Source organism: Musa acuminata, chromosome BXJ2-9 (assembly GCF_036884655.1).
Source record: "Musa acuminata AAA Group cultivar baxijiao chromosome BXJ2-9, Cavendish_Baxijiao_AAA, whole genome shotgun sequence".
NCBI classification, from domain to species: Eukaryota; Viridiplantae; Streptophyta; class Magnoliopsida; order Zingiberales; family Musaceae; genus Musa; species Musa acuminata.
The window spans coordinates 13,499,571-13,525,991 of NC_088346.1; the positions used below are offsets into that span (position 1 = coordinate 13,499,571).

At 41.2% G+C, this 26,421-nt stretch overlaps 1 protein-coding gene across 1 annotated transcript; it reads right to left on the reverse strand.

Annotated features, from left to right (window-relative positions):
• Window positions 1-2,909: 2,909 nt before the first annotated feature.
• Window positions 2,910-7,255, reverse strand: LOC135622006 (putative pentatricopeptide repeat-containing protein At5g43820). The gene has a single exon (XM_065123633.1). The coding sequence runs from the start codon at window positions 7,253-7,255 to the stop codon at window positions 5,585-5,587; it is 1,671 nt and encodes a 556-aa protein (XP_064979705.1). The 3' UTR covers window positions 2,910-5,584.
• Between the last annotated feature and the right edge of the window lie 19,166 nt (window positions 7,256-26,421).

The following is a 26,421-nucleotide window of genomic DNA, read 5'->3' on the forward strand; positions in this document are numbered from 1 at the left end:
TACTGAGACAATTAGTTTCCCCATCCTCCATATTTTCCGGCAAAAGAGAAGTGATGCTTAGCCCTCTGAGAGTGGCGTATAGGTCACACTACCAGCAAGCAGTCAGCTTTGCAGAGCATAGCAAGGGGAGGATAACAAGGTCAGTCATGTGCAGAAACCAATAAACTAATGCGAGCTTCGTACTACCAGGCAACACTGTTTGTGTCTTCAGAGAGTGGAGCTGGAGATGTCATTAATGTGTGCAAGTTGCACCACACCTCAGAACAGTAGATGTTTGTATCTTCAGAGAGTGGAGCTGTAGATGTCATTCAATTGGCTTCTTTACTCCAGTCATATGTGCTAGCTGCACCCACACCTCAGAAGAGGGTGAACACTGGACACAAATCCTTCATTGCTGCTTAAACATCCCATCTCAATTTGATTTTGCTGAGAGCAGCTCTTGCGTGCTCTTCTCAATCTTTGTGCACGCATTCCATCTTCTTTCTTCAGTTGTCCAGCTTTTAGATCTGAGCGTGTAGAGAATGATGTTTGTTGCGGCATCATGAATGAGATCTATGCAAGGCTTAGTGGTTGTCTCAGCATCAGCTAATCTATACTGGATTTCCTGCACTCGGCATCATGCTGAATAATCTCTACCAAAGTTGAACATCCTCGACATGCACAACAATCATACCCATCTCAATGGATCTGTAAACAGAACAAAAAAGATCTATAGCATGAATCCCGTCTTACAGCAAATTGGCTTTCAGTACCATTTTGTACCATGTGTGTTCCTAGATAGTATTCATTGGGTGATCTATTCCTAGTTTGTTCCATTAGATTTCATGCTAAACACAATGAAATCAGCCAGAATAAGCTACACCAGAAATTTTATATATATATATATATATATATATATATATATATATATATATAGTATTAGCTTGTCAAAAGAAAATATAACACAGAGGTAAACCAGAAGCAAAAACAAGCAAAAAGAATGAGAACCTCTAATTTTTATACTTCAGTAAGAAAATTATTGAAAATGTTCAGTTATAGGAAAACTTGGAGGACAAGTTTCCTCAGGTGTTAGGGCCTTAATTCCCATAAAAGTTATATCACTCTTACCATTTCTTTTTGTATTCAACAAAGGTAATGTCTCATCAATCAAACATTGGTCACTGTTTAATCTTAGGTTTGCTTTACTGTTACTACTATATTATTTGGCTCTCCAGTAGTCATGCCTCCCTCCATTGACAACCAAGCTTGGTGTTGATGCACCATTAAAAGATCAAGGTTGGCATCTCCTCTTCTGGAACAAAAGAGAGATGCGAAGCTGGAAGTTTGTAGCCTATCTCACATAGTAGTTGAGACACGTATACGAAAGCAACTCCAAAGCATTCAGAAGAAGCTGAAAAGTCGTGCAGGATGCTTCTTCCTTGCGGTTGTTTGACCTCCTTGCGGACTCTGACTTTTCCATTGCTGACCGAAGAAGATTTTTTGACACCACCTACTTCGAACCTAATACGGTGGATTAGCCTTCCAAGTCAGTAGATTTGGAAAAGTTAGTCTCATCTCGTGATCCATCACAAATTGTTTTTCTTTTTGCCATTCTAATGTGTGTTCAACTGTCTATCACCTCCACCAATGATGAATCTGACATGTGGATTCTGCATCAGGTTGGAATAAAATGACACATTATATTATGTTACCATCAACCCAATTATTATATTACTTTCAAATAAAAAAAGATATAGTTTCAACACTATAAAAAAATTTCTCGTTTAGATAGCTATTTAAAAGTGTGGTTCGAGTTGAGTGTCAAAAGAGGATCCCATTAAATTTATCTTTGATACCCTCTCTTATGATCTCGACAAATTCATCTTGATAAACTATCGTCCAAGTCATTTTCGTAATGAAGATTAAAATTATTGAATTAGGAAGTTCGGCTACATATTTGATAGTTCCATAAATCAAAATAACACGAAAAACAGACGAGTAGGGAATCAGAAACATAAAATAAGAAAAATAAAACCCCACAAGTTTCTCAAGTGAGGAATAAAAAAAAAAGATACCATCTATTCAACAAATCCTATGCGTATTGGGAGCAGTAGCAGGGAATGGTCCTGACATCGATACGTGTATATATAGTCTGATACACAATCTCATTAGAAAAGGCTATTTTCATTTTATTAATCATGAACAACATTATAAAATATGACATGTGATGAAGCACACATTTATGCATGCACAAAAAATATGCTTAATGGATCACAACACCCCCCAAATCTGGACCGTCATCTGTCGATGGCACAACCGGTGGTTGATACATACTATTCCATGACGAGGCTGGTGGAACATCATATAGATTTGGCTTTCCAAATCTTTTTATTGCACAATTTGATGCTTCTCATAAGACATTATCAAGAACGAATCTTGGTATGACATACCAGCAAGATTGAGATCATGATACGATATTTGAGTCTTAAGAACAAATACAAATTGATCTCGTATCGAGGAGAGCCTCATGCACTAAGAGTCATCAAAGATATGACGCTACTTGATACATTATAAGCAACTTTGTTTTCTTTAAAGTCTTTTATGTTCTTGAGGTTGAAGATGATAAACATGCTGACATTGTTATTGGCACAATGCTACCAGCAACCAAAACTTACACTCTCACATGTCATCACCCAAAAAATATTATTGCACAACATCATTTCAAGACAAACACAAATAATATTACACCATTCTGATATCAACTCTGCGACTGAAATATAGATTATAATTTGGCTAGGCTTATTTGCTTAAACACGGACAAAAATAGGGTTGCAATCACTTGTAATCAAATCAAAAGATATGATTTAGCTAGACTATTTTAGCTTCAATTAGGCTTCAATAACTTCACATGTAATGAAAAGAATAGAAGATAAGAACAATTACTGAAGAAGCTTTATTGAAGAAATGAAAAATACTTCAATACATTAACATGTTGCAAGATAGTGCTCCTGATAAGGATACCAATGAGAGACTTCGTGAATAAGGTAAAAGAAATCACTGTTATTGTTGCGATTGCTATTGCTGTGAGGACACAAATATTCCCTTCGTTCTCCTTAAGTCCGCTCTTCGTTCTCGATTGACAGAATAAGAGAAAAAATTTCTCTCAACAGAATAGAATAGAGAATTTTCCTCAACAGAATAAAGAGATTTCCTCAAGAAAATTATCTTCTATCAAATCAATCATATTGAAGCTTTATTTAGGCTTCAATTATATTGTTGTACATGTTCAACAGTAACAAGTAGATCACCTGATTTGTTTCTCTATGAAGAAGTAGACACATCAAGTTATTGCTCGAGGATGGGCAATCTCCAAGAACAGATTGGAGATGCCAAAACCAATCACTTCTCCCATCATTCAAAATAATTGAAGTTGGAGGATCAGTTTCACAAGTAATTGACTGATCTCATGATGTGCAGCACACAGAAATTCATTACAAATGGCAGAAACCTCAGCTGTCAATATAGAATCATACACCCTTGAAGTATCATGTTTGCTAATACAAAATCCATCAAAATTGAGTTTCTACAGACAAGGAAGTAATTCATTCTGTAGCTGAGAGGGAAGCAAATGCTCATTTGATGCACTGCTATCTTCAGGAGCAATATCGTACATGAAGTAATATTGAGCTCCACAGTTTTCATTTCCAATAGAGTAGATCATTGAAAGATCACCTCTATGTTCGGCACAGAAGTGTGGCTGATGTTACAAAGCCAATAGAAACAAGCGCATGAGCATGAGTAGCTTAACTTGAAGATCAACACAAGCGCATGGACATAATGCAAGAAAAATGACAAGTTACACTAACAAGATTCATGATTAATAAATACCAACCAAAAAATCGAGCTGATGTGAACATTGTGGAAAATCCTTATCGAGGCATCTCTCTTATTGAGGATACATTGGCCAGGTCAGAGAAATTAAAAAAAAAGGAATCTTTCCAGTCTTTTCAACAACCATTCATGATAACATCAATTTTCTCTAATGAACATATAACTTCCAACATATCTAGTGCACAATTTCAGGACCATCTTGCATCCCCAGTCCTTCGTTCTGTGCCTTGAGCAAGTCCAGTTTCTTATAGCATTTGGCAGCATCCAAGAGTATGGTCAGCTCATTGAAAAATGCTTGGCTTAGACAAATCGGAATCGAGTTTCATGCTGCCCCACTCTCCATCACAACATGCAAAGCACTACTTAATCTTTGATAGACAATGCTAATGACACTATCAGGAGTAACTGAGAACACTGAACACTGAGACTGAAGAAACAATGACTGTAGAATTTTGTTGCAATTAACATCATAAATTCTTACACTTACGATACAAATTTGAAGTGACCAAACAATCTCTTACAGTGTTGATCCCTCCCTGTCTAAGAACTCCATAAGATAAAGCTAAACTGAAAAGGAAATCTGAAAACAAAAAGCCTAACTAGTAATGAGTTTATATTACTGAATATCTTACTGAATGAACCATGATTAACTAAAAATGAGTTTATATTATTCATTGATGAAATTCACATTTAGCAATGTTTTCTTATTGAGATGGGGGAGAAAGGGAGGGATAGAGAGAGAGAGAGAGAGAGAGAGAGAGAGAGAGAGAGAGAGAAGAGAGAGTAGTTACTTATTAAACAAACACAGTCGACATGGCAAACGACAAACATATGCAAAAATTTTATAGAGGTAAAAAGCAAAAAGTAACCTGAGAATACTTTCCACATTGCATAAATAAACTAGAAACACTGGAAAACTTTAGTTCATGCAAAAAATGAGAATAAAATCAATCATTGCATATGACTGAAAATAGAAATGTAGAAGCATCAGACATATTATTGAAAAATTGTTAAAAGAAAGCAAGAAAGTGCAAATAAAAAACAACAGATATAATCTAGATGAATATTCAATGGAATTTATACTTGATTTTCAATGAACACAAATGTCAAAATGTAGTAAATAACTTTCACAAGAACAATTCCATAATTAAGATTGGACACCGTATACTTCGTTAGATAATCCCATATGAAGAAGGCAGGTCCTTGGCAAACAATGAATACATAAACTATCTGATTTAACTTTAAAGTTATCTTGGATAAAGTATTGCACTTCAGGATAAATTTAACATGATACTTTGAAATTTTGTCTAGAAAAGCATAATACTTGTATGATAACCTATACTACCACAGGTTAAAATTTGAGCAAACAAGATAGAGAAGAAGAAATTTCAAGGGAGAAAAAGTTCACAACAAGGATAAGCTAACTTCTTGAAACGATTTACTAACAAAGGATGTTCTGATTTGGCCTGATGTCTGTAAACTGTCATGTCTAGTATTCCAAATCTTTAGCAAGCAATTAAAAGCACATTCCCTCAACAGCTGGATTTTATCAAATCATAAGGATGAAGGTACCTCAATGATCATATATACAGTGAACTTACAATCACTATAATTCCCCTCATCACGGTTGAATTTTATCAAATGGGTGAATAACAACTTAGCATTGCATAAGAACTGAACAAGCACTCACGGTCAAAATTTATAGGACCCATGGTCAAAAGTGCCAACCATTTGCACGCCAATAGCTCTGTGAATTAGCATTGAGTCGTGCATTTTTTACTTTCAAAAAGAGTCTGTATGCAGTCTCTATTTTATTCATCTCCAATAGTTTGTTGTTTAGTTTACTATAAACTATTCTACCAAGGCAAAAACCTTTGTGCAGTGATTCCTCCACAACCAGAACAGCATTGTCAACCTGCCCTATATTGCAGAATACATTGACTATATACTCATAAACTTCCTTATCAGAAGCATAACCATTGTCTTGCATCTCCTCCCAGATTTTCAGCACCATTCCAGATTTACCAAACCTTGAAAGCCTCATAAGCAAAAGCTTGTAAGCTTTCAAAGACAGCATACATCCTGCTTTCCTACTCTTTTTATAAAGAAGCATAGCAGCATGGGGAGGTCCAAAGCTACAAAGAGGCTCAATAAAACATGTAATCATCCCAGTCCTGGGCAAAATTCCTTTACCTAACATCTCATCGAACAGTTCAAGTGCATCAGCCACTCTTCTAACTTTGAGGAATGCACCAATCAATTTGGTATAAGTATCGATGTTTGGCAAACACTCGCTTTGTGTCATACCTTTATAGTACTCAATGCATCTGTCAAAGTCTCCAATTGATATGAAGTTAGAGATCATCGCATTGTATGTCATAGTATCTCGAGCACAGCCCCTCTCCTCCAACTTCTCGAAAATATCCACAGCATCATCGATCCGGCCAGCTCGTCCTAATGCTTCTATGATGTGGCTAAACGTAACACTATCAGGGCTCAAACCATCGGTCATCATCATCATCATCCAATAATGCTCTACCTTGTCAAGCCTACCGAACTTCGCCCATCCACCAATAATCTCATTATATGTTGCATTATCAAAAGGAATTTCTCCTTTAGTAGTGTTGAATACAGAATTTGCAACCTTGACATGAGACCTTCGACACAGGCACCGCAAAAGTATATTGAGAGACTCCAAATTACACTTGGCTCCAATCTCCTCCAACTCCCTGAACAACTGAACTGCTTTAGAAACTTGGCGAGCCCGAAGATAATTGTCCATCAGAATCTCCACGGTCTCTGCGTTGGGTTGGACACCAGCATTCTTCATTCTAAGCAAGATTTCTTCCACAAAATCGAAGAACTTCCTCCGGCCAAGCGCCTTCAACATCACGTTATACGTTTCAACGCAAGGTGTCACCTTTGGCTGTTGCATTGCCCAATCGAAGAAGGAGACCATCGCCTCTCCGCCCCAACTTCCCCTGTTCAGTACATCGGCGAAGATCTTCTCCGTCAGGTCGACGCCGACGGTGGAGAGCGCGGACTCCACGGCGAATCTTCCCCGCAGCTTCTGAAGAAATACCCCGCGGAGCTTCTCATCAGGCGTGAGGATTCGATCTCGAAGGCTAATCAAAGCCGATTCTTGAGCTGGTTTCTCAGTAAAAAGGCGGGCTTTCGGAGGTTCAGGATCGATAGAGAGGAGCTCCGATAGCTGTTCGAGGACGAATCGCTCGGAAAGGCTAGTGTTCGATTCAATAGGATCGGAAGAGCCTTCGCAAAGATCGACGGAGAGGAATCGAAGAAGACTAGCGAAGGACAAGGTGGAGGGTTGGCATCTGCTTCTTTGGAGAGGGCGAAGGAACCCTAGAATTCTAAGAATCGCCATTATCAGATTTCGAGTCTCAGGTAACTAAAGCGGGGACGTTGGATGATCCTGTCCGTCCACGTGTCGGAATCATATAAGACAGATACGTACAAATTGGACTTCAATTTCGCACGATCGTAGTTTCTTCCATATATTGAAAATTGACAAAAGAAAATTGGATCCTAAGAGTTATGGGAAGTATAATAATTAATTTTGTTTTTTTTATTTTCTAACGTCATCGATTGTATTAACCAAAGAAACAACGCATATCATTAATTAAATAATAAAAGAATTTACTAATTTTGTAAATAGTTGAATTATTAATTAAATGATAAAAGAAAGGGGATTTCTTCCCGCCGAATCGGTCTCTCTCACTCCCATTGCAATGTGCTGAGTAATTTTTGGTTTGGGGATTGATCACGAACCAATGACAAAGCAGCAGAAGCAGCAGCAGCAGCAATGATAAATGAACATCAATTTATCCGAACAATAATTCTTCTCACCAGAACAACGATTCATATGCAACTGCTGCATTCATCTGAACAACATTTCCAAGCAGGAATGATTTAATGGTTTGCTTGTGGATCTCAGAACACAAACGAAAGATCTAAAAGATGTGTCCTTAGGTCGAATGGGAAGTGCCAAACACAGAAATGCTTTACTCGACGTGATCAAATGAGTGGAAAAGTAGGTTCTTTTTTCACATTGTGAGCTGGAATGTCTCACACATGTTGGACACTCGCGTGCGGTACTGCATTTCTCTCATGTGAGAGTGATATGATAGAAAAGAAATTTAGAGTTTGTCGTAAGATTTATATTAATTATATAAATACTATTTTATGTATTTTATTTTTAGCTTGGATATTTAATTTTTGATAATTTTAATTGTTTTAACTGGTATGATGATATTTATTTACATTGCCGAGTTGATAAAATTGTAAGTATAAATTTTATAAAATCCATGTTAATTGAATATTATACATACATATATCTTTAAAAATACATGTGTTATCGTAGTATTCGTGTCCTAATTAAAAAAAAAAAAATTGATATATCATGGTGTTTATATTGGTCTTGTATCCATGTTCATGTCCATGTTTCTTCGGGACATATTAATTTTTTTTATTAAGAAAAATGATATCTAATTTATAATTTTAGTTTTTTTAAGAAAAAAAATATTGGAATAAGATAGATAAACTATACTCTGTAGAGCATTCAATTTGACTAAAATCTATTAGCCATGACTCTCTCCAAATACTTCAAAATTCAATGAAGTAGTCAAAATAAAGGGGTCCCCTTGTTCAGGTGGCTTTTGAAATAATTTGAGTAGTCCCCATTAATCAAGTAAGAGAAAATAGGGAAAAAAATATAAGATAAAACTCATAAGATAAATCTATTCGGAAAACCCAAGAGTGATGATGATTATAGTCCAAGAAATATTGTCTTAAACATGACTAAGGGATTACAACCTTTGGAGTTAATATAGGCAATTAGGATATTGCCATGAAAGCTTCTACTAGGGTGAAAAGTAGATTGCTCATGAGATATGATTCTAGACAATTTATCTTAGGAAGCGAGGAGTTTAGTAAGATTTTTGTAGTTAACGTTGTACAGTAAGATTGGTCAAGAGTTCATAACCTATTTAGGGTTGTTTGTCTTAGGGATGACAACAACCTGGGTCTTAACCCAATCCTTATACAAAGAAACATTATGATAAAATTGATTGAAAGCAAGGCCTAGATGATTAGAAATAGTATTCCAATAATTTCTATAAAACTCAACTATATACCCATCGGGATCGAGGCCCTTCTTGCTGCTAGTCATAGGTGCCCAGCAAACCAATCACGTGAGTGATGATACATGTGACTTGATACAGAATCTTTTTGCTTATTATATTTTGGCGTATATCACTTCATAACTATTGCATATGTGCATATATATATATATATATATATATATATATATATATATATATATATATTATGATTTCCTTGGATTTGTGCGATGGGAATCGGATCGTGATGAGATCACGATAACGAGATCGATTCACCTTTAAACACATATCCTAAATAATCCCGGTCATAGGTTACTCGAGAGGGACATCGTGATAACCGGACAGACTGGTGTGTTGTATACCCGTCCATATGATGGATGCAGCTGGTCTCATAGCTGCTTGTGTAGGGACACTAGGGATACAGTACAGGTGCTCATTGGAGAATGAGTTCACTGATTGATCCGCTTACGGAATGCTGGATGGTTGATGATGTCTTATTGTCAGACAACGATTCCGTAGTCCTAGTGGTATATCTGGTCCTTAGACTTGAGACACCAAGGATGTCCTGTATGAGTGCTCCACTCTTTGATACCAGACTTATAGGTTTGGCTGTCCCAGATCTAGTACAGCTGGTCATTGGGAGTGGTAGTCGACCTTACGAGGGCTATTGAGTGTCGATAGAGGATCATCCACTCTCGGCGTCATGAGAGGAATATCCCATGTGTTCTTGCTCAGACAAATCCCTGGTCAGGGTCATTCGGGTTGAGAGAGAAAGAGTTCTCCGGGAGAATCCGATTAGAGCAAGACTCGAGTAGAAACCGTATGGGTCTGACAACACCATGCTCGATATACGGTCTCTGGGATATTAGATGGATGAGGGACTATAGGTATACGGTAACTGAGGACAGACAGGTCCAATGGATTGGATTCCCCTGTATCGTCTGGGGACTACGGCGTAGTGGCCTAGTACGTCCGTAGTCGATGAGTCGAGTGAATTATTACAGAGATAATAATTCACTGAGTTAGAAGGAGTTCTGACAGGTATGACTCACGGCCAGCTCGATATTGGGCCTAGAGGGTCACACACATATGGTAGGTATTGCGACGAGTAGAGGTTCTGATATGAGATATCCAATGGAGCCCTTGTTTTATTGGATGCAGATCCAATACCCACTAGGGGAGGACCCATTAGGGTTGGATAGGGGACCTCTATAAATAGGAGGGATTCAGAGCCTTATGGGCTAGAGTCTTTGCTTGCTTTTCTTATTCTCCTCTCCCTCTCCACCTCAGAGCAGGCTTGGAGTTTTGAGGAGCGTCGTTGCAACCCTGCTGTGTGGATCACCGCTAGAGAGGAGGACGCTTGACCTCCTTCACCCTCTCCTAAGGATCTGCAAGGAAACAAGGATATACGATCTCCCTAGGTAACACAATCTACAATATACGCAGTTTCATGTTTCGCGGATTTTTGCGTACCAATCTTCGCACGACGACGAACATCTCTTTGGGAATCGGGGATTTTGTTTTCTTGTTCTTCTGCTGCGCATGTGATGTCGCCCCCATGATTTCCCAACACTTGCACCCAAGAGATTTCAATGCTTCTCGTATTTCTTTTTTATCAAATGATTGGAGGAGCCCCTCACTTTCCATGGGAGTGATACTAGTGCCATATGATGAAAGGGTTTGCAGGACAAAGTTCATTACTCTAAAGCTTCGGATAGAAATTGACATATTCATTATTAATTAACTCGGGTGGATAAACACACCTATTAGTAGATCTCATACACTAGATCATGTTATAACACCTATGAGATATAATTTAGATTATGATAAAATTTTGAGGTATCAAGGGACTCAAAAGTATTAATCTCATTGATAGTGTTAATCTCATGTTACTTGTAGCGCCGACCGCAGGGGCAACCGCCGGCATGGGCGACGGCTGCGGGAGTAGCCTCGCGGGAACCGCCCACGATGGCACCCAACCACAAGGGAGGCGTCGCCCGTGGGAAGGGGCAATGCCCTTGCGCCCCACAACCACGTAGGCTGTCGCCGGTAGGGTGGCGACGGCGACGATGACAACAGTAAGGGGAAAGAGAGAAAGGGATTAGGGCATTCTTGGGCAAAAAGATAGTTTTGCCCTTCGGAATTTGAGAAATGCTAATTCTATCCTTTTGTCCAAATTATAAAAATACCCCTCAAAATTTAGAAAATTTTCTACATGTCCCTGATTTAAAAATATTAATTAATTAAAATTTTTAATTGATTATTATTTTTATAATTATCTAGTAGCCCTACATGATGATGATTTATACATGTGATGTATGATGTGTGGACAGATGATCATGAACCGTGTGATGTGTGTATTTGTGATTATTATTATTGGAGCCTACGAGCCTCCATTATATTTCTCGTTTATTGTCGGGCTTGCGTGCCTATGATTAAGTTGTAATCATACGAGGAGGCGCAGTGGGAGCGTGGAAGCGATAGCGGGACCCACAAGACGGATGATCGTGATGTATGGAAATGCATCGAGATGTCGACGGAACCGACGAGGACGAGATGGACGATCATAGGGCATAAAGATGCATCGTTGCACACATAGATCTTGATGTGAGTGATTAGGCCTACTGGCTTGGGCCTGATCACATTAGGCTGTGATCTATGATCATGTGGTGTGATTGCTTTTACACCTACTAGATATGTATATATATTTACATGCGATGTAGATATATATTAAATATGTATATGTGTGACATGTCATATTAGGATTTCAAATCATAGAAACCCCTCGCTCGATAATATTAAGTCGGTAAACGTGAGGCAATTAGATTGACCCACGTGGCCTTCCATCGTTATAGGTAGGGACCAATTCCCGGCGTAGATTAAGTTGGTTGAGTACCTTGAGGCTCACCTATATCATGATTTGCTATCTTACCTATGACATAGAGATGTCATCGGTGACCTAAGAACATGGTATGCTTAGTCGAGTCCCTCGAGGTTATATCATCGAATTAGACTTATCTTGTAACGATGGTATTGATTTAACTGAACATCATGGTTAGTTGAGTCCCTCGAGACCATGGTGATTCGGAGGTCGAATAGGACGAGAATCATAAGGAGTTGTGATCGACAAGAGTTACATACCTTTCGGGCTTAGTATGATTGGTCGAGTCCCTCGAGGTTATACTAAGATATTGATTGGATCCTGATCCCTACTAGAAGTTTGCCGGAGACTTCCGTTTCATGTGCTTAGGGTATCGCGTGACTCACTAGTAAAATAGTGGGAGCATATTAAGATAGAAGTTCATATCTTGATTATCTATTTCTTGAAAAATCTATATGTTATTCATTTATGCTATATCTTTAAAATAGTGGGAGCATATTAGGGTGTCGCTTTCAAATCCCTTACGTGGCATACTTGATGTCAACTGCCTCACTGGTCCAAATTATATGGATTGACTCTGCAACTTGAGAATTGTTCTCACGACGGAGAAAATCGCGTACGTCCTTGATACAGTGATGCTTATGCCCGAGGAAGGGGCAAGCGAGAATGAGATCGCTCACTACGTGAAGTACATTAATGGCTCCACTCTTGCTCAGTGTTATATGTTAGGCTTTATGATGTTAGAACCCTTGCAGATTCTAAACTTGGGATTGATCTCTTTAGGGGATCAGCCTCTTTGGAACTCTATAGGGGTTCCTCCCTCCAAGTTGCTGCTCAAATGCTACAGAAAAGATTCATCTATTGTCTCTAAAAAAAGGAGGAATACATGGCTATTTTTAGGGTTTCTAAACCCTAACTCATAATAGGACTCCTACTCAAGATTCCTACTTCTAACCTACTCCTAATAGGACTTCTACTCAAGACTCCTATTCCTTTATAACTCCTAATTCATCTCTAAGAAACAACCTCCTAACCCTAGCCGACCTCTTCACCTCTTTAATAGGGGTCGGCTTAGGTAGGTTTTACATGAATGTCCCTCTCAGTTAGGACTCTCCTAGCTAGAGTCCTAACATATGACTCTTGAGTTACAAAGACAATATGAAAAGATTGATGTCAGATCCATTCTCCTACATGTCCGCAAATTGTTTGAGGAACAAGGAAGGACTCAGCGATATGAGATATCCAAGAGCCTCTTCCGCGTTAAGATGACTAGGGGGACACTAGTTCAGAACTATATCCTAAAGATGATTAAGTGGATAACAAAACTCACAGGTCTAGAAATGGTCCTAGAGGATAACCTGTGTGTGGATCTTATGCTTCAGTCCCTACCAGATTCCTTTTCATAGTTCATAATGAATTTTAATATGAACAAGCTTGACGTGACTCTCCCAGAGCTCCTCAATATGTTGAGGGAGGCAGAGAGCACTGTAAAAAAGGAGAAGCTAGTTCTCTACACTAGTGAGATCAGAAAGAAAAGGAAAATAGAAAAGTCCCTTAAGAAGGGCAAGGGCAAAGGCAGACCAAGTAAAGCAAAGGTTTCTAAGAAAGATCCAACAAAGGACAAAGGCCAGTGCTTCCATTGTGGTAAAGATAGGCACTGGAAGAGGAACTGCAAAGAGCACCTTACAGAGAGAGCGAAACAGAAGCTTGGAGAAGCTTTAGGTATATTCATGACCAGTCTCTATTTGTCAGACTCTTATGATAACACATGGTTATTAGATACGCTTATTATATATGCAATTGATTGTAGGTAATAGCAAGACCTAGGAGACTAGAGAGAGGCGAGATAGACCTCAAGATAGGCAATGGAGTAAAGGTTGTTGTAATAGCTGTTAGCGAGGTCGCCGTATATCTGCATGGTGGAGCTATTATTGCATTAGATGCATATTGTTTTGTTCTTTATCAAAAATATTATCTCCATTTCATGTTTGATAGTGGATATAAATTAGTTTTTGAGAACAATAGTTGTTCGATATTATTAGATGATAAGATCATCACGAAAAGAACAATGTATAATGGTTTGTTTATGCTAGACGCTCCTCCACATATCATGAATGTAAGTATGTCTAAGAGGAAATGAGATGAGGTGAACAGTGCATACATGTGGTATTGTAGGCTAGGTCACATCCATGAGGGAAAGATTCAAAAGTTGCTAAAGAATGAATATCTAGATTCATTCGACTATGAGTCATGTGCAACTTGCAAGCATTGTCTTCGTGAAAAACTGACCAACTCTCCATTTAGTGGAACTGGAGAGAGAGCCACTGAGCTGTTGGAACTTATACATAGTGATGTATGTGGACTTATGTCAACTCGTGCCATTGGTGGTTATTTCTACTTTATTACCTTTACTGATGATTTCTCAAGGTATGGATATGTGTACTTAATAAAGTACAAGTCCGAGGCCTTTGAGAAATTCAGAGAGTATAAGAATGAAGTGGAGAACTAGACTGGAAAGAGTATCAAGACTCTTCGATCAGATCGAGGAGGTGAGTACTTAAGTATGGAGTTTACTCAGTTCCTCAAAGACCATGAGAGATTATCCCAATGGACACCTTCTTATACACATCAGCTCAATGGTGTGTCTAAAATGAGAAATCGTACGTTGTTAGACATGGAACGGTCCATGATGAGTTTCGCCAACCTACCTATCTCATTATGGGGATATGTCATAGAGACCACAGCTTACCTTCGGAATAGAGTTCCAACTAAGTCGATAGTATCTACACCATATGAGATATGGAAAGGGAAGAAGCCCGATCTTAAGGTTATTATGATTTGGGGCTACCTTGCCAACGTTAAAAGATACAACCCCGATAAGTTGGAATGGAGGATAAAGCGGTGCAAGTTCATGGGATACCCCAAGGAAACTTGTGGGTATTATTTCTATCATCTCGAGGACCAAAAGGTCTTTGTAGCCAAGAGAGCAGTATTCCTTGAGAAGGAACACAATCTTGACGGAGATAGTGGGAGCATGATAGAGTTGAGCGAGGTTGGAGAACCAAGCTCAAGCACCACTCTACAGCCCGAGTCTGTTCAAGTACCTAATACACAAGTTCCAACTTTACGTAGGTCCAGCAGAGTATCACATCCTCCTGAGAGATATATGAGACATATTAGAGGAGATGATATTAAGGATATTGATCCTCAGACCTACGAGGAGGCTATTATGAGTATAGACTCCGGGAAGTGATAAGAAGCCATGAATTCTGAGATGGATTCTATGTACTCCAACAAGATTTGAAACCTAGTTGATGCGCCCAAAAGTATTGTACCCATCGGTTGCAAGTGGATCTTTAAGAAAAAGATTGAAGTAGATGGAAAGGTAAAGACCTATAAAGCAAGGCTAGTGGCTAAGGGGTATCGTTAAAGGTAAGGTGTTGACTATGACTAAACCTTCTCACCAGTAGTAATGCTAAAATCCATCCGAATTCTATTGGCTATTGCAGCACACTATGAATTGAGATCTGACAGATGGATGTGAAAACTGCATTCCTCAATGGGAACCTCGAGGAGGAGATGTATATGATACAACCCGAGGGATTCTTGTCTAAGGACTGCCTAGATGATGCATGCATATTGCTTAGATCCATTTATGGACTAAAGCAAGCTTCCCGAAGTTGGAACATAAGATTTGATGAGGCAATCAGATCTTATGACTTCGTTAAGAACGAAGATGAGCCTTGTGTATACAGGAAGGTAAGTAGGAGCGCTATCACCTTTTTTGTGTTATATGTGGATGACATCATGATCATTGGGAATGTTGTAGGAATGCTGTCCACAGTAGAGATTTGGTTATCTAGACACTTCTCCATGAAAGACTTAGGAGAAGCATCTTATATATTGGAGATTCGGATCCATAGAGATAGATCCAAGAGGATGTTTGGCTTATCCCAATCTAGGTACATAGAAACCATTGTCAAAAAGTTTGGCATGAAAAATTCCAAGAGAGGTCTCATACCGATGAGACATTGTTGGGAAATCATAAGGGGGCGACATCATATGCGCAGCGGAAGAACAAGAAAACAAAAATCCCCGATTCCCAAAAAGATGTTCATCGTCGTGCGAAGATTGGTGCGGAAAATCCGCAAAAAACACAAAACTGCGTATAGAGATTGTGTTACCTAAGGAGATCGTATATCCCTGTTTCCTTGCAGATCCTTAGGAGAGGGTGAAGGAGGTCAAGCGTCCTCCTCTCTAGCGGTGATCCACACAGCAGGGTTGCGACGACGCTCCTCATAACTCCAGGCCTACTCTGAGGTGGAGAGGGAGAGGAGAATAGGAAGGGCAAGCAAAGACTCTAGCCTATGAGGCTGTGAATCCCTCCTATTTATAGAGATCCCGTGTCAAAAACCCTAATGGGTCCTTTCCCTAGTGGGTATTGGATCTGCATCCAATAAGACAAGGGCTCCGTCGGATATCTCATATCCGAACCTCTACTCATCGCAATGCCTACCATATGTGTGTGACCCTCTAGGCCCAATATCGAGCTGGCCGTGAGTCATACCTGTCAGAACTCCTTCTGACTGAGTGAATTATTATCTCTGTAATAATTCACTCGACTCATCGACTACGGAAGTACTAGGCCACTACGCCGTAGTCCCCAGACGATACAGGGGAATCCAATCCATTGGACCTGTCTGTCCTCAGTTACCATGTACCTATAGTCCCTCATTCATCTAATATCCCAGAGACCGTATATCGAGCATGGTGTTGTCAGACCCATACGGTTTCTACTCGAGTCTCGCTCTAATCGGATTCTCCCGGAGAACTCTTTCTCTCTCAACCCGAATGACCCTGGCCAGGGATTTGTCTGAGCAAGAACACATGGGATATTCCTCTCATGACGCCGAGAGTGGATGATCCTCTATCGACACTCAATAGCCCTCGTAAGGTCGACTACCACTCCCAATGACCAGCTGTACTAGATCTGGGAACAGCCAAACCTATAAGTCTGGTATCAAAGAGTGGAGCACTCATACAGGACATCCTTGGTGTCTCAAGTCTAAGGACCAGATACACCACTAGGACTACGGAATCGCTGTCTGACAATAAGGCATCATCAACCATCCAGCATTCCGTAAGCGGATCAATCAGTGAACTCATTCTCCAATGAGCACCTGTACTGTATCCCTAGTGTCCCTACACGAGCAGCTATGAGACCAGCTGCATCCATCATATGGACGGGTATACAGCACACCAGTCTATCCGGTTATCACGATGTCCCTCTCGAGTAACCTATGACCGGGATTATTTAGGATATGTGTTTAAAGGTGAATCGATCTCATTATCGTGATCTCATCACGATCCGATTCCCATTGCACAAATCCAAGGACATCACAATATATATGCATTTATGCAATAGTTATAAAGTGATATACGCCAAAATATAATAAGCAAAAAGATTCTGTATCAAGTCACACGTGCCATCACTCACGTGATTGGCTTGCTGGGCACCTATGACTAGCAATCTCCCACTTGACCTAAAGCCAATCACCTATGTGTCTGATCCCCATCAGACCCCTGTGATGCTCAAAGACAAAATGAGACAACGGCTTTGTCAGTGGATCTGCAATGTTATCTTCGGATGGAACTCTTTCCACTGCTACATCTCCTCGGGTTACGATCTCTCTTATAAGCTGGAACCTCCTCAGAACACTTCTAATAAGACCCGGGTTCCCTTATTTGAGTAATCACCCCATAGTTGTCGCAATATAAGGAAGTCGACTTGTCGCTATCTGTATCGACTCCCAAATCTGTGATGAACTTCTTCACCCAGACTCCCTCCTTTGCTGCATCTGATGCAGCAATGTACTCCGCCTCTGTGGTCGAGTCAGCAGTGGTATCTTGCTTGGAACTCTTCCTGCACACTGCTCCTCCATTCAAGATGTACACATACCCTGAATTCGACTTGCTATCATCGACATCAGACTGAAAACTTGAGTCAGTGAAGCCTTCAACCTTAAGGCTATTACCTCCATATACTAGTAAAAGATCCTTAGTCCTTCTCAAGTACTTAAGGATACACTTTACTGCTTTCCAGTGCTCCAAGCCTGGATCCGCCTGATACCTGCTCGTGACACTCAGAGCATGCGCTATATCAGGCCTAGTACATAGCATGGCATACATGATATACCATATTGCTGAGGCATAAGGTATCATATCCATGTTCGCCCTTTCTTAGAATTTTCAATGCCAAACATTTTGACAATGGTTTCTATGTACCTGGACTGGGACAAGCCAAGCATCCTCTTGGATCTATCTCTATAGATTCTAATCCCCAAGATATAAGATGCTTCTCCTAAGTCCTTCATGGAGAAGTGTCTAGATAACCAAGCCTTTATTGTGGATAGCATTCCTATGTCATTCCCAATGATGAGGATGTCATCCACATATAACACCAAAAAGCTAATAGCGCTCCCACTTACCTTTCTGTATACACAAGGCTCATCTTCGTTCTTAACGAAGTCATAAGATCTGATTGCCTCATCAAATCTTATGTTCCAACTTCGGGAAGCTTGCTTTAGTCCATAAATGGATCTAAGCAACCTACACACCTTATCTGGGCAGTTCTTGGACACGAATCCCTCAGGTTGCATCATATACACCTCCTCCTCCAGGTTCCCGTTGAGGAATGCGGTTTTCACATCCATCTGCCAGATCTCATAATCATAGTGTGCTGCAATAGCCAATAGAATTCTGATGGATTTTAGCATTGCTACGGGTGAGAAAGTTTCGTCGTAGTCAACACCTTGCCTTTGACGATACCCCTTAGCCACTAGCCTTGCTTTATAGGTCTCTACCTTTCCATCTACTCCGATCTTTTTCTTAAAGATCCACTTGCAACCGATGGGTACAATACCTTCGGGTGCATCAACTAGGTTCCAAACCTTATTGGAGTACATAGAATCCATCTCAGAATTCATGGCTTCTTTCCACTTCCCAGAGTCTATACTCATAATAGCCTCCTCGTAGGTCTGAGGATCAATATCCTCTACATCCTCTGCTCTAATATGTCCCACATATCTCTCAGGAGGATGGGATACTCTATCAGACCTGCGTAAAGTTGAAACTTGTGTATTAGATACCTGAACAGACTCGAGCTGTAGAGTGGTGCTTGAGCTTGGTTCTCCAACCTCGCTCAATTCTATCATTCTCCCACTGTCTCCGTCAAGAATGTGTTCCTTCTCAAGGAACACTGCTCTCTTAGCTACAAAGACCTTTTGGTCCTCGAGATGATAGAAGTAATACCCACAAGTTTCCTTGGGGTGTCCCACAAATTTGCATCGCTTTGTCCTTGATTCTAACTTATCGGGGTTGTGTCTTTTAATGTGGGCAGGGCAGCCCCAAATCTTAACAACCTTAAGATCAGACTTCTTCCCTTTCCATATCTCATATGGTGTAGACACTACCGACTTAGTTAGAACTCTGTTCAGAAGGTAAGCTGCGGTCTCTAGAGCATATGCCTAGAATAAGATGGGTAGGTCAGCGAAACTAATCATGGACCGTACCATATCTAATAATGTACGATTTCTCCTTTTAGAGACACCATTGAGCTGAGGTGTATAAGGAGGTGTCCATTGGGATAATATCCCATGGTCCTTGAGGAAGTGAGTAAACTCTGTACTTAAGTACTCACCTCCTCGATCTGATCGAAGAGTTTTGATACTCTTTCCAGTCTGGTTCTCCACCTCATTCTTATACTCTCTGAATTTCTCAAAGGCCTCGGACTTGTACTTCATTAAGTACACATATCCATACCTTGAGAAATCATCAGTAAATGTAATGAAGTAGGAGTAACCTCCAATGGCATGAGTTGACATGGGTCCACATACATCACTATGTATGAGTTCCAACAACTCAGTGGCTCTCTCTCCAGTTCCACTAAATGGAGAGTTGGTCAGTTTTCCACGAATGCAAGGCTCACAAGTTGCATATGACACATAGTCGAATGGATCTAGATATCCATCATTTAGCAACTTTTGAATCCTTCTTTCATGGATGTGACCTAGCCTACAATGCCACAGGTATGTACTGTTCAACTCATCTCGTTTCCTTTTGGACACATTTATATTCATGATATGTGGAGTGGTGTCTAACATAAATAAACCATTATGCAATGTTCCTTTCGTGATGATCTTATCATCTAATAATATCGAACAACCATTGTTCTCAAAAACAAATTTATATCCACTAACTGTTAAACATGAAATGGAGATAATGTTTTTGATAATAGAAGGAACAAAATAACATGCATCTAATGCAATAAAAGCTCCACTAGGCAGATGTAGGGCGACCTCGCCAACAGCTAATACAGCAACTTTTGCTCCATTACCCATCTTGAGGTCCATCTCGCCTCTCTCTAGTCTCCTAGGCCTTGCCAGAACCTGCAACGAATTACATATATGATAAGCACTATCGGTATCTAATACCCATGTGTTATCATAAGAGTCTGACAAATGGAGACTGATCATGAATGTACCTGAAGCTTCATCAAGCTTTTGTTTCGCCCTTTCTGCAAGGTACTCTTTGCAGTTTCTCTTCCAATGCCCATCTTTACCACAGTGGAAGCACTGGCCTTTGTCCTTTGTTGGGTCTTTCTTAGCAACCTTTGCTTTACCTTGTTTGCCCTTGCCCTTTCCCTTCTTAAGGGACCTTTCTGCTTTCCTTTTCTTTCTGGTCTCACCAGTGTAGAGAACTGGCTTCTCTTTCTTAATAGTACTCTCTGCCTCCCTCAACATATTGAGGAGCTCTGGGAGAGTCACCTCAAGCTTGTTCATATTAAAATTCATTATGAACTGTGAAAAGGAATCTGGTAGGGACTGAAGCACAATGTCCACACACAAGTTATCCTCTAGGACCATTCCTAGACCTGTGAGTTTCTTTATCCACTCAATCATCTTTAGGACATGGTTCTGAACCGGTGTCCCCTCAGTCATCCTAGCGCGGAAAAGGCTCTTGGATATCTCATATCGTTGAGTCCTTCCCTGTTCCTCAAACAATTTACGGACATGTAGGAGAATGGATCTGGCATCCATCTTTTCATGTTGTCTCTGTAACTCTGGAGTCATAGAGCCCAACATATAGCACTGAGCAAGAGTGGAGTCATCAATGTACTTCACGTAGCGAGCGATCTCATCCTCGCTTGCCCCTTCTTCGGGCGTAGGCATCACTGTATCAAGGACGTACACGATTTTCTCCGCTGTGAGAACAATTCTCAAGTTACGGAGCCAATCCGTATAATTTGGACCAGTGAGGCGGTTGACATCAAGTATGCCACGTAAGGGATTTGAAAGCGACATTTTCTGAAAATAAAGATGTAGCAAAAAATGAATAATATGCAGATTTTGCAAGAAATAAACTATCAAGATATGGACTTCTATCTTAATATGCTCCCACTATTTTACTAACGAGTCACGTGACACCCTCAGCACGTGAAACGGAAGTCTCCGGCAGACTTCTAGTGGGGATCAGGATCCAATCAGCGTCTTAGTGCAACCTCGAGGGACTCGACCAATCACACTAAGCCTAAAAGGTAGACAACTCTTGCCGATCACAACTCCTTGTGATTCCCGTCCTGTTCGGCCTCCGAATCACCATGGCCTCGAGGGACTCGACCAACCATGATGCTCGGTTAAGTCAACACCTTCGTTACAAGATGAGTCTGATTTGATGATATACCCTCGAGGGACTCGACCAAGCATATCATGCCCTCAGGTCACCGGTGACATCTCTATGTCGTAAGCAAGATAGCGAATCGCGATATAGGTGAGTCTCGAGGGACTCGACCAACTCAACCTACACCGGGATTCGGTTCCTACTCATAACGATGGAAGGCCACGTGGGTCAATCTAATTGCCTCACGTTTACCGACTTAATATTATCGAGAGATGTTTCTATGATTTGGTCTCCTAATATGACATGTCACACATATGCATATTTAATATATATCTACATCGCATGCAAATATATATACATATCTAGTATGTGTATAAGCAATCACACCAGATGATCATGGACCACAACCTAATATGATTAGGCCCGAGCCAGTAGGCCTAATCACTCACATCAAGATCTATGTGTGCAACGGTGCATCTCCATGCCTTGTGATCGTCCATCTCGTCCTCGTCGGTTCCGTCGACATCTTGATGCATCTCCATGCATCACGATCGTCCGTCTCGTGGGTCCCGCTATGGCTTCCACGCTCCCGCTGCGCCTCCTCATGTGATTACAACTTAATCATAGGCACGCAGGCCCGACAATAAACGAGAAATATAATGGAGGTTCGCATACCTCAATAATAATAATCACAAGTACACACATCACACGGTCCATGATCATCCGTCCACTCATCATAAATCACATGTATAAATAATCATCATCATGTAGGACTACTAGATAATAATAAAAATAATAATCAATTAAACCTTTTAATTAATTAATATTTTCTGAAATCAGGGATATATAGGGAATTTCTCAATTCCTAAGGGTATTTTCGTAATTTGGACAAAAGACAGAAACTGGAATTTCTCAAATTCCAAGGGGGCAAAACTATCTTTTTGCCCAGAAAACCCTAATGCCCTTCTCCCCCTTGCTGCTGCGCCGCCGCCGCCGCCACCCTGCTGGCGGCGGCCTGTGCGGCGAGGGCGAGGGCACTGCCCTCGCCTGCAGGTGGCACGCCCGCTGGGGTCGCTGCCGCTGCAGGTGGGCGCCCCCGCGGGCGCCGCCGCCTCCGCGGGCGGTTCTGCCCGCGAGTCAGCGCCCGCAGGTGGTGCTGTCTCGCTGGCGGCCGCCCCTGCGGGGTTTTTGCCCGTGGGAGCAGCGGCCACAGGCGCCGCTGCCCTGCGGTGCCTCAGCCCGCGCTGCTGCCCCGCGGCGCCTCTGCCCGCGGGCTCAGTGGCCGCAGGCGCTTCTACCGAGCGGGCTGCCAGCCCCGCCGGCCGCAAGCCTGCTGCAAGCAGACCGCCGGCCGGCTGCTGCAGGCACAGCGCTTGCGCATGCGCCGGCGCTGTGCTGCCTGGCTGCGGCTGCGGCTGGCTGCAGGCATGCAGATCGAGGGTAGCAACTGTTGCTGCCCTTCCTCGCTTTTGCGTCAACGATTTTGACGTCAATATTCTTCCTAAACACAACACACGCAGTTCAAAACCAATCATTCGCACGAACAACCTGGCTCTGATACCACTGTTGGGAAATCATAAGGGGGCGACATCATATGCGCAGCGGAAGAACAAGAAAACAAAAATCCCCGATTCCCAAAAAGATGTTCATCGTCGTGCGAAGATTGGTGCGCAAAATCCGCAAAAAACACAAAACTGCGTATAGAGATTGTGTTACCTAGGGAGATCGTATATCCCTGTTTCCTTGCAGATCCTTAGGAGAGGGTGAAGGAGGTCAAGCGTCCTCCTCTCTAGCGGTGATCCACACAGCAGGGTTGCGACGACGCTCCTCATAACTCCAGGCCTACTCTGAGGTGGAGAGGGAGAGGAGAATAGGAAGGGCAAGCAAAGACTCTAGCCTATGAGGCTGTGAATCCCTCCTATTTATAGAGATCCCGTGTCAAAAACCCTAATGGGTCCTTTCCCTAGTGGGTATTGGATCTGCATCCAATAAGACAAGGGCTCCGTCGGATATCTCATATCCGAACCTCTACTCATCGCAATGCCTACCATATGTGTGTGACCCTCTAGGCCCAATATCGAGCTGGCCGTGAGTCATACCTGTCAGAACTCCTTCTGACTGAGTGAATTATTATCTCTGTAATAATTTACTCGACTCATCGACTACGGAAGTACTAGGCCACTACGCCGTAGTCCCCAGACGATACAGGGGAATCCAATCCATTGGACCTGTCTGTCCTCAGTTACCATGTACCTATAGTCCCTCATTCATCTAATATCCCAGAGACCGTATATCGAGCATGGTGTTGTCAGACCCATACGGTTTCTACTCGAGTCTCGCTCTAATCGGATTCTCCCGGAGAACTCTTTCTCTCTCAACCCGAATGACCCTGGCCAGGGATTTGTCTGAGCAAGAACACATGGGATATTCCTCTCATGACGCCGAGAGTGGATGATCCTCTATCGACACTCAATAGCCCTCGTAAGGTCGACTACCACTCCCAATGACCAACTGTACTAGATCTGGGAACAGCCAAACCTATAAGTCTGGTATCAAAGAGTGGAGCACTCATACAGGACATCCTTGGTGTCTCAAGTCTAAGGACCAGATACACCACTAGGACTACGGAATCGCTGTCTGACAATAAGGCATCATCAACCATCCAGCATTCCGTAAGCGGATCAATCAGTGAACTCATTCTCCAATGAGCACCTGTATTGTATCCCTAGTGTCCTTACACGAGCAGCTATGAGACCAGCTGCATCCATCATATGGACGGGTATACAGCACACCAGTCTATCCGGTTATCACGATGTCCCTCTCGAGTAACCTATGACCGGGATTATTTAGGATATGTGTTTAAAGGTGAATCGATCTCATTATCGTGATCTCATCACGATCCGATTCCCATTGCACAAATCCAAGGACATCACAATATATATGCATTTATGCAATAGTTATAAAGTGATATACGCCAAAATATAATAAGCAAAAAGATTCTGTATCAAGTCACACGTGCCATCACTCACGTGATTGGCTTGCTGGGCACCTATGACTAGCAGACATGAGATATCGCTTTCTAGGAGTATGTCCCCAAAGACTCCAGAAGAAAGGGCAAACATGGATATGATATCTTATGCCTCAGCGATAGAGTCTATCATGTATGTCATACTATGTACTAGGCTTGATATAGCGTATGCTCTGAGTGTCACGAGTAAGTATTAGGCGAATCCAAGCTTGGAGTACTATAAAGCAGTAAAATATATCCTTAAGTACTTGAGAAGGACTAAGGATCTTTTATTAATATATGGAGGTAGTAGCCTCAAGGTTGAAGGCTATACAGACTTAATTTTTTAGTCTGATGTCGATGGTAGCAAGTTGAATTCGGGGTATGTATACACCTTGAATGGAGGAGTAGTATGTTAGAAGAGTTCCAAGCAAGATACTACTATTGTCTCGACTATAGAGGCAGTACATTGCTGCAACAGAGGCAGTAAAGGAGGGAGTCTGGATGAAGAAGTTCATCACGGATCTAGGAGTCGGGCCAACTAGTGAGGAGCTAATTCCTTATATTGCGATAAATATAGGGCGATTACTCAAATAATAGAACTCGGGTCTCATCAGAAGTGTTTTGAGGAGGTTCCATCTTATTAGAGAAATCATGACATGATGAGATGTAGTAGTGGAAAGAGTTCAATCTGAAGATAACATTATAGATCCACTAATAAAGCCATTATTTCAGATTGTTTTTTAGCGTCACATGGGTTTGATGGGGATCAAACACATAGGTGATTGGCTTTAGGTCAAGTGAGAGATTGCTAATCATAGGTGCCCAACAAGCCAATCACGTGAGTGATGACACATGTGACTTAACACAGAATCTTTTTTCTTATTATATTTTGGCATTTATCATTTTATATTGACTATTGCATATATGTATGTATATATTATGATGTCCTTAGATCTATGCAATGAGAATCGAATCATGATGAGATCATAATAATGAGACCGATTCACCTTTAAACATAGATCCTAAATAATTCCGATCATAGGTTACTCAAAAGGGATATCGAGATAATCAGACAGACTGGTGTGCTGTATACCCGTTCATATGATGGATACAGCTGGTCTCATAGCTACTCGTGTGGGGACACTAGGGATACAGTATAGGTGCTCATTGGAGAATAAGTTCACTGATTGATTCATTTACGGAATGCTGGATGGTTGATAATGTCTTATTGTCAAATAACGATTTCGTAGTCCAAGTGGTGTATCTAGTCCTTAGACTTGAGATACCAAGGATGTCATGTATGAGTGCTCTATTATTTGATATCGAACTTATATGTTTGAATGTCCCGGATCTAGTACAACCGATCATTAGGAGTAGCAGTCGACCTTATGAGGGCTATTGAGCGTCGATAGATGATCATCCACTCTCAACGTCATGAGAGGAATATCTCAAGTGTTCTTGCTCAGATAAATCCCTAGCCATGGTCATTTCGGATTGAAAGAGAAAGAGTTCTCCAATAATAAGACTATTGCATATATGCATATATATATTGTGATGTCCTTAGATCTGTGCAATGGGAATTGATCGTGATGAGATCACGATAATTAGACCGATTCACCTTTAAACACAGATCCTAAATAATTTCGGTTATAGGTTACTCAAAAGGGGCATCGAGATAATCAGATAGACTAGTGTGCTGTATACCCATTCATATGATGGATGCAGCTGGTCTTATAGCTGCCCATGTGGGGACACTAGGGATATAGTACAAGTGCTCATTGGAGAATGAGTTCACTGATTGATCCGCTTACGGAATGCTGGATGGTTGATGATGTCTTATTGTT